The sequence below is a fragment of the Nansenia antarctica genome, assembly GCF_963989245.1.
Source record: "Nansenia antarctica genome assembly, contig: SCAFFOLD_231, whole genome shotgun sequence".
In the NCBI taxonomy this organism is placed as follows: domain Eukaryota; kingdom Metazoa; phylum Chordata; class Actinopteri; order Argentiniformes; family Microstomatidae; genus Nansenia; species Nansenia antarctica.
This window is the reverse complement of record NW_027662923.1, coordinates 28,479-38,406: the sequence shown is the minus strand read 5'-3', so window position 1 is coordinate 38,406 and position 9,928 is coordinate 28,479. Positions and strand designations below refer to the sequence as shown.

The following is a 9,928-nucleotide window of genomic DNA, read 5'->3' as shown; positions in this document are numbered from 1 at the left end:
CTAGTGTTCCAGAGTAGGTAAGGCATGTACCTTCCTCTCCACTTCATTGCAGTATTTTTCTGGAAGTCCAGCAGCCCTGAAAGAAAAAACGAGTAAACATGAATTGATTCGGCGTATCGAAAATGGCCTCTTACTGTAGTTTACACACTGTAGAAAGCTTAATGTAAATGCTCTGTCTTTTCTATTGCAATTCACTAACTTGAGTTCCTTCAGCTTCTTCTCCTTGATCTCATCCAGGCGTATGCGACGCTGGCGGGCCTCTTCGTCCAGACGGTCTCCCTCTTTGAAGACCTCCCTGCGCTGTGTGACGGCCTGTAGCTCACGCTCCCTCACCTGCTGACGTATCCCGTCCGCATGGCGAAGGACCTTCTGCCTGTGATTGTCCTCCTTGTCCTTCTCCTTAGAGATGGACACCTGCTGGGCTCTGGTGGAAGAGGAAGCAGGGCAAAGAGACTGTTTGGAACTATAGTTACAACTATAGTTAGTACTGTGTGTAATATTTACTTACGAGCTCAAAAGGCAGTGTTTGTCTTCCGAAGAAAGTGTGACATTGCGGACATACCTCAACACCCTCTCAAATTCAGCCCTCTCTCGCCCGGCCTCAATGGAAAGGAGGTGCTCTTTGTGGGTGACCTGCTCCAAGCGCGCTGCCTTCAATCTCTCCTCCTCCTCTACTTTCTTTTTGAGCTGCTCTTTCTCTTTTCTCCTCCACTCCCTCTCTGCAGCCTCCTGGTTCCTCCGGGCTCGAAGCTCATCCTGACAGTCACATAGAAACACTCCCTGTTAATGTCTCCATGTCCTCTACAGCCAATTAGGTATCATACTAGAATAGCAACTTGTTTGCCTGGTCGCCACAACAAAAGAAATAGGTGTTGGCTAATAGAACAAAGGGTTTGGTGCAACTGGGCAAGCAAAATGTCTTGAGCTGAAAATGAGTTCAGGATGGCTGTTATGGTTGTGTGTGTTAAGGGGATAAATAAGTGAACTTGATGCTAACCTGCTCAGCTTTGAAGTCTCTGTCTCTCTCCTGCAGGGCTCTCAGTCTGGCCACCTCCTTCTCCTTCTCTCTCTTGATGCGTCTCTGTTCAGTCTCATACTCAGCCTCCCGCTCCTGTAGAGGTCATACAGAAATGAGTCTTTGTCCACCTCAAAGACTAATCTATTGGTTTGTGTGTGTTGGAGGGGGGGGGGGGTACTGCACTGATCCACACAGTACACACATTTTGTACTGTATTCTCACCATTTTCTTGCGGGTGTACTCCATGGCTCTGAGGTTAGCCAGTCTCTCCTCTTCCTTCTTGTGTTCCTTGGCCAGCAAGCTGTCCTCATTGATGCGGAGGATCTCCAGTTGCAGCCTCCGCTGCTCCTCCTTCTTCCTCTCCAAAGCCTGTACCCACACAACCACAGATTGATCAGTCAGCCACACACACACACACACACAGACATACAGTGCATATACCACACGCAGCCTACGTCCATACACACCACTCTGAGTTTTCAACTAGTTTGTTCCAGAATGATTATAGAATTGCTGTGCTGCACTAAAATACCTCCAGCTCCTCCACCTGCATCCTCTCTAGGTTCTCCAGCATCTGCTGCCCCTCCTGCTCCTTCACCTCATCCTGCAGCATCCGGTCCTCCAGACGCTCCTGCATCTGATTCACAATCAGCTGCTTTCCCCTGGACACTCACAAAACAGAGGAAAGAGTTGAGGTGTTGTATGGTAGAGACAGACTGACGTCTGGTGTGTGTGTGTGCGCGTCTGTGTGTGTGTGTGTCATAACGAGGCCTCACTGGATCCTCTGATGTTTGCGTTGCTCGACGATCTGGTCCTGGGCCTCCAGGGCTCTCCTGCGGTCCAGCTCCATCATGGCATCCAGATGCGTCTCCTCCTCTTGCAGCTCAGTCAGGATCTGCTGCTTCTCCAGTATCTGAGCATCACGCACTGCGTGGCATTGGGCACCTAGGATCAGCTGAGGACCAGAAAGGTACCCACATGGACAATAGGACACACACGCTTACACAGAGGTGGGAGAGTATGGTCAGTGAGTAGGTAAGATACTGCAGGAATGTGTTAGTTAAGTAATTTAAAATATATATATTATAAAGGAGGTATGAACCACACAAGTGAAAGAGTGACCAGTTAATTTCCTACCTCATTGAGTTTCTTGACTTCATCCTCCTGCTCCATCCTCATGGCGTTGGCTCTCTCCAACAGGTACTGAGCCTTGTCCTTGGCCTCGGCCTCCAGCTCACTCAGACCCTGGTTCTTCTGACGCGACAGGTCGGCCTGACGGATATTAGCCTTCCTCTCCTCAGCAGCATCCTAGCCAGAGTTAACCATAGTAAACTTAGGTCAGTTTAGGCCTACACCTAATTGTTAAGGACAGGACTGTGGTAAGCTGAGCTGATCATAGATCTGTGTTGTAGGTGTTGAAGCAGATATATGACATAGTTCGTCATACAGCTGTGTCATGTATGAAGGGTTGCTCGCAGAAGAGCAACAGAACATACAAACATACACAGATACACACACACACACACATATACACAGATACAAACACAAACACACACACACACACACACACCCACCCACACAAACACACACACACACACACACACACACCCTCACAGAGCAACATTCCTCACCATGGCGTCTTCCCTTTCCTTCTTCTGGGCTCCCAACATGGCGTCCCTCTCTTCCTTGGTTGGAACTTGAGATGCTAATGCAATACGCTTAAACTCAGTCGGCCGGAAGATTATGGACAGACCAGGTGGATCCTTACTTGAGATCCTGGCAAAATGACAGTAAATTTGTTCCGAATTTGTATTTGACCACTGGTAAAGTCGTTGTACATGTTTACTGCTACAATGCTGCTTTTGCCAAGTCAAATACTTTAGGATAGGCTTTTCTTAATGTTCATCAGATAATTGCAGTGCATGTTAGTAACTGGATACTTGCTTCAGGTCACGGATGAGGTCCATGGTAATAATGCGAACTGTCTCTGGTTTCTGAGCCTTCTGACTTGTAGCAGAGCAGGGCTGGACCCTGGGTAATGAGCAGCCCCTTCTCTCAGAGTCTTTCACATCACAGGTTGACAGCTTGGGTGGGAAAAAAAATCCAACATAAATTTCCACCATATCTCTCTGATACTCACCTACTTTGAGGTGTAGTGCTGAGGCACAAACATGTACATTTCAAGCCTGCAAACTGTGACACTTTAAATAACGTGAAAAAATACTATTGTGCAATATGACAACCCTAGTTGACTATCTGTGCAGTATAGTACAGTGGATTGTGTACATAGCCTTTATTTATGTAAACCAGCTCCTTACCTTCTTGTGATTTTATTCTTTTTCTAAAAGTTTTTTTTTTTTTTTCCTTTCCTAACACCAGGGGAGCCACCCCTCCTAAATTTCGTTGTTTGGTACCTGTACTGTAGCAATGACAATAAAGTCCATTCATTCATTCATTCATTCATACTCTGCTATTAACCTCCCATGACCCACCTGACCTGTGGCTCACCTGTTTTGGGGTTCCAAAGAGACTTTCATCCACATGGGAGGTGAGGGCATGGGTGCGATAGCGGCGTGGATGGGAGCTGCCCAAGCCTCGTTTAGATGAAGAGCCAGAGGCACTCCGTGTCTGGAGGCGAGACAGGACATGAGACAGGACATGAGTCATGTACAAACCTCCACTTAGCTACTAATGATGCAACGAATGTCAGAGAAGTGTGTCCCACGATTCAAAACGTTAGCTACCATGGTCTTTCAAATTGTTCTCTCTCGCCAACCAACATGACATAATAATTAAAACATTGAACAGAAGATCAACAGAACACCATTATTATAATACGAGATAGTATTATGAAACAGCAGTCCGGTGTATGAAGCAGGTACCAGTTCCTTCTCCTGTATCATTGTAGGCTGTGGGACGTTTGCACGAAGGTGTTTTGTTGTTGTTGCGTCTCCATGGAAACTACTGCGCTGCACGCACGCGTCAACCCCAGCAGCGTCAGGCGCGCGTCTCAACCGTGTCTCACGCTGCTACCGCGGCACGCCATCTAGAACAAAAACAAAACAAAAAACAAATATTATGGACATATTACTACTAGCCTACAGATGGCATGTATAACTGTAGGGGGCCGGACTTATATTTATTTATTTTATTTAGGCATAATTAGCATATTATTGTTTAATATTTTAACTTTCTTTCCAAATGTATGTTATTAATGGCTTATTATCAGTGTTAACAGACTCCTGACACCTATACTGCAGCCAGCCACCAGGGGGCGATCAAGATATTTTGGCTTCACTTTGTTATTACACATTGTAATCATTTTCAGTTATCAATCATGCAAAATGTCACTCTCAAACAACCTGAAGCGTAAAATTCACGTGGAAAACCGCAGTTTTAATGAGGAATGGACTGACAAGTACGCATTCATCTGGCCAACATTTAGTAAAGCAAAACCTGTAGGCTATGCCTCATCTGCACTGAAACGGTAGTTGTTGAAAAACGATACAATCTTCGCCGTTACAATTATACAAGGCATGCATCTTTCAGAGAATCATACCCTGAGAAGTCATACCCTGAGACTGCTCCTCCTGAGACATCTACTGCACCCCAGAACTGCGTCTCCTGAAGACACCCGCTTTTCCCCTCTACTGTGTCCCCTAAAAACTTCTATTGACCCCGTTGTACTGTTTCTCTGTTTCTCCAGATATATAAATAAAAAACAACAACCTGAGCTGGATTATTCTTCCTGCTACGACTGGTCACTGGTGGATTGATGATTCATTTGCTTAGTCAAATGTATTGATTGTAAGTCGCTTTGGAATAAGGTGTCTGCTAAATACCAAAAAATGATGCTGGTGTAGTGACTACATTATGGGTTCATGTTCTCCTCTTACTGTTGGTTGTGTAGTGGGAGGGAACCAGTTCTGGCACTAGGGGCAGAGGGGAGGATTATTAACGTTGCAACTTCCTGTTTAGACACAAGAGTTTTGGTGATCGATTTCCTGGTCCTGTACGGAGAGTACACGTTGTTATTTTGATTAAACAGTTATCATTACGTTGCCTACGTCTTTCCTTTTTCCTCCGGCACTACACTGGTGACCCGACGTGGATTTTTGTTAACGTAATTGTGTACAAAAACCAGCGAGCGAACATTACAATCCTGCAAAATGTCCGGGCGAGGAAGCAGCCGGTGGACTGGACGGCGGAGCGTGTCAAAGCCTTTCAGGACACCAAGGCGGCCCTGGCCCGCGCTGCCATGTTGGCCCACCTCTCGCCCTCGGCACCCACTGCTCTCACCACGGACGCCTCTGACTTCGCTGTGGGAGCGGTGTACGAACAGTGGGTTGGGGACGCCTGGCAGCCTCTTGCATTCTTCAGCCGCCAGCTGTCTCCCAGAGAGCAAAGGTACAGCACATTCGACAGGGAGCTCCTCGGGCTGTGGCTTGCTGTCAGACACTTCCGTTTTTTACTGGAGGGCCGCGAGTTTACGGCCTACGTGGACCACAAGCCACTCACGCACGCCATGTCCAAGGTGGCGGAGCCGTGGTCCGACCGCCAACAGCGCCAGCTCGCCTACATATCCGAGTTCACCACAGACATCCAGCACGTTGCTGGGAAGTCCAACCAGGTCGCGGATTGTCTCTCCAGGGCGGTGGTTGGTGCGGTCCAACTGGGTTTGGACTACGCGCGCATGGCTGCAGACCAGGCCGCCGACCCCGCCGTCCAGGCTCTCAAGTTGTCGGACACAGGACTGCGCCTAGAAGAGGTGGTTTTCGGTGACGCAGGGGCCACGCTCCTGTGCGACGTCTCCATGGGTCAGCCACGACCGGTGGTCCCCGCCAACTGGAGGCGCCCCGCCTTCGAGGCGATACACGGCTTGTCTCACCCTGGTAGGAAACCGTCCTCACGGCTGGTGTCGGAGAAATTCGTCTGGCATGGGCTCAAGAGGGATGTGAGGGCCTGGGTAGACACGTGCATTGCCTGCCAGCGCGCCAAGGTGCATCGACACGTCAAGGCCCCCCTGGAGCAGTTCTCTGTGCCTGAGCGGAGGTTCGATCATGTAAACGTGGACCTGGTAGGGCCGCTGCCCCCCTCGCACGGATACACCTATCTCTTTACCATGGTGGACAGGACGACTCGCTGGCCGGAGGCAGTTCCGCTCTCCTCAACGACAGCCCCCGACCTGGCCCGGGCGTTCATCGCGGTGTGGGTCTCCCGCTACGGCACCCCTGCTGATCTCTCCTCTGACCGTGGCTCACAGTTTACTTCAGAGCTGTGGGCAGCGGTGGCGGAGAATCTGGGGGTCAAGCTCCACCGCACAACCGCCTATCACCCGCAGGCGAACGGGCTCTGTGAGCGTTTCCATCGATCCATGAAGGCCGCCCTTCGAGCCAGCCTCACGGACAGCAACTGGCTTGACAAGCTGCCGTGGGTCATGCTGGGGCTCAGGACAGCGCCTAAGGAGGACCTCCAGTCGTCGTCCGCTGAGCTGGTGTTTGGACAGCCGCTGCGGGTCCCCGGTGACTTCATTCCCAAGTCAACGGAGCCCTGGTCCGCCGCCGCTCAGCGCGCCTCCCTGCTGGACAGCGCCAGGACCTTCGTCCCGGTCCCGACTACGCAGCATGGTGTCCCTACTTCGAGGGTGCCACCGGAGCTGCACTCAGCGAGGTTCGTTTTCATTCGTCATGATGGCCACAGGACTCCACTACGTCCTCCTTATGACGGGCCTTTCCGTGTCATCGAGGCCGGAGCCAAGAACTTCATGGTTGACATGGGGGGTAGGCCTGAGTGTGTGTCCGTTGATCGCCTCAAACCGGCCCACTTGGACCTTGAACTGCCCCTGGACTTGGCCCTGCCACCGCGCAGAGGCCGGCCTCCAGTCCTACCTCCCCTGCAGCGCCCTGGCCATTCCCCCCTCCGACCCCGACAACCCCCCGCAGCTCGCGAGCCCCCGGTCGTCACTGCCCCCCGTCCTTCCCTGCAGGAGGACGTGATGGGCGATGTCACACCTCCTCCCGCACCTCCTGACTTTACCTACGATCGTAGGGGCCGGGCCATACGCCCTCCTCGCCGTGAGGATTTCCAATATTGAGGTGAACACTGGGGGGGCTGGTGTAGTGACTACATTATGGGTTCATGTTCTCCTCTTACTGTTGGTTGTGTAGTGGGAGGGAACCAGTTCTGGCACTAGGGGCAGAGGGGAGGATTATTAACGTTGCAACTTCCTGTTTAGACACAAGAGTTTTGGTGATCGATTTCCTGGTCCTGTACGGAGAGTACACGTTGTTATTTTGATTAAACAGTTATCATTACGTTGCCTACGTCTTTCCTTTTTCCTCCGGCACTACACTGCCATGAAAGGAAGCATTTCTGATATTGCCTCAAGGTGCAGTGCCCAATTGCCAGTACGTTCAGCTCTCAGAAACTTGCGAAGTATGTCCACATCCATGTACTGCAACCAGAGGGCAGCTGTCCTGCTACAGGATTTTAAGTATTCACTTTTGCTTTTGAGTTGTTCCTTTATTCTGAGTATCACATCAGCATTGCAAGCCTTCTCTGCAGACACTGATCCCTCCATCAACTGTGCATAGAGGACAGCAACTTCATCCAGATCAGATGCATGCAGGTATCTTTGACCCTCTTATGGAAGCTTGGGCTAGTAATATAAGTAAGTCCAAGATGGCCGCGCGCTTAGACGCTGCAGCTCGGGGGGCTACCACACTGGTGTTTCATTGTGTTTTTAATTACATTTGTATGTTCACTTTTTTTTTGTAGTACTTATAGGGAACAGTTGTGTATATAGTACCTACAGGTTTCTCCTTGTGTTCCTCACCAGCTCCCATGGTCTTTCTACTCACAACAGGGGATTCAAACATGCGCTCATTAAATTATTTTTTATTATATTCTCCATTATAAAACTGTAATGAAGGACTTTTTATTTGTATTGTTTTAAAATAAATTTGATCACATGTTTTTGTTTTGTTTTCCACATTCCATATTTATGACTACTTACATCACTAGAATGAAGGTTTTTGTGTGTAATGATGTATTTCTTTTTATGTTTTTTGTTATGTAATTAAGTGGACTTCAGAATGAAGTAACTGACCTTGGAAATAGGCGGAGAAGCAACTGATTTGCACTCTGTTGTGAGAAGAAACTAATATAGAAATCTCTTAATTTTGATGTACTGAACATGTGAACAGCTTACATTGTCTTTTGTCTGTCTGTATAATGCATTTCATTATTGTATATTCTGGAAAAGGTTACATATAATATTTGAACATATATTGCCACCCAATGGCTATAGATAGCAACACTAAGTAATGATAGTATATTCTGCACATGCGTGTAGCTTTATGGAGTTTTAAATGCATACAGACTGTATGTGTGAGATCTAATGATCTAAATAAGAATTTTAATCCCCCCTCAGCTATATTGGCTCTCTAGTCAATCCAGTAGATGTTAGTCCTCCTGTGTTGGCTCTGTGTGTTCTAGGTGACCTTCTGTTGTACCGTGTACAGTGCTTGTGTGTGAGTCTGTGTATGTGCAAGGGGACCAAGGCTGACTCCTAGGGACCTGTATGTGTATTTACTCACCACCCTTCTTGTGCTGAGGTCTGTGTCAGGTATTGTGGTGTTTCTAGGTCACCATAAGTTTGTGTGGACAGACCAAATGATACATTTAAAAAGTGGAGACCTCCACTGTCCTGTCTTGAATTTACTGAAAGCCTCCTAGCACTAAAATCACCGTTAACCATTTGCCCACAATGGACTTGAGAGTCTTAGTGCTGTGATGCTTTAGAGAAACGTACCCGTTGGGTTTAGTGTGATTGGCACTGAGAACAAATAGTAAATGAGATGAGGAGACAGTGGTTTGGTTTCCCAATGTCAACTTGATCAGGTCAGTAACACTCCTGTAGGTTAGATATTTAGATGGTTATTATGAATAATTAGATCTCAGTACATAATACAGTTCTTTGTCAAGAATGGTCTGAAATAAAAGCCTGTATTTACCTTGATGTATTCTCTCAATGCTTTCAATTGCGTAGAGTCCTAATCTGTTAGAGTGCAGGGAAATCCCTCGGGCCCAACTTGAATACTTTAAAGAAGTGGCCTTGCACCTAAGTACCTACCAACAGATAGAACCCAGGGCCCAGTTGTTCAAAACGTTTCATCTGGATCAGAATGATCCTGATTCTGTTTTGCTATCCAGGATCATTTAGGATATATATAGGGTCTATTTGGTTGATTTCGAGCCGTATAGGGGAAATCAGCTAGCTCGATCTGATCCAGATTAAAGGTTTTGAACAACAGGGCCCAGGAGATGGATATAACTGACACCATAGTGACTGGCTGACTCATTTGTACCATTACTACATAACATCCTAAATGAGTATAATACTGATCATAACAGAATCACGATTGAACAAAATATAATCATCATGACATGGTTATACTGACTTATACTTGTTACATTTACATTTGAACCATCTAGCAGATGGTTTTATCCTCAACTACTAGAGATTACAGGGACAGTCTCCCTGGAGTGAAATAGGGCTAAATGCCCTAGTGGCGTTCCCAAGTTACCCCAGGCTACACTAGTGGTGGTGTTCAGTGTCCAGTTGGGATTTTAACTCATGACCTTCTGATCACCATCATAGGGAATATCATAACAGATGAGAAATCTGTCCCCTCACAAATCCACCAGTTGTGTGTGCTGATGTCATGTACTATGTACTGACTACTTTTAATTAGCAAATCAATCAAACTAGTTAAATTACAACTTTCTTTATGATCATGACCTTTATGACCTGGCTGAAAGATAAATATAGTCTAAATAAAATTGTGTTCAGTTGGTCTTGGGTACTTTTAATGGATCAGTGTGAGGGACAGTCAACAATTGTACAAA

General features: G+C 47.5%; 1 protein-coding gene across 1 annotated transcript; it reads right to left on the bottom strand.

Annotated features, from left to right (window-relative positions):
• LOC308175386 (cilia- and flagella-associated protein 45-like) lies at positions 1-4,064 on the bottom strand (the record flags this gene model as incomplete). The annotated part of the gene is made up of 12 exons (XM_080551059.1): positions 1-76; positions 200-424; positions 563-756; positions 998-1,111; positions 1,241-1,387; positions 1,551-1,680; positions 1,795-1,973; positions 2,156-2,326; positions 2,650-2,781; positions 2,959-3,102; positions 3,527-3,646; positions 4,044-4,064. 12 exons carry the CDS (start codon positions 4,062-4,064, stop codon positions 1-3), a joined length of 1,653 nt encoding a protein of 550 aa, XP_080407185.1.
• Between the last annotated feature and the right edge of the window lie 5,864 nt (positions 4,065-9,928).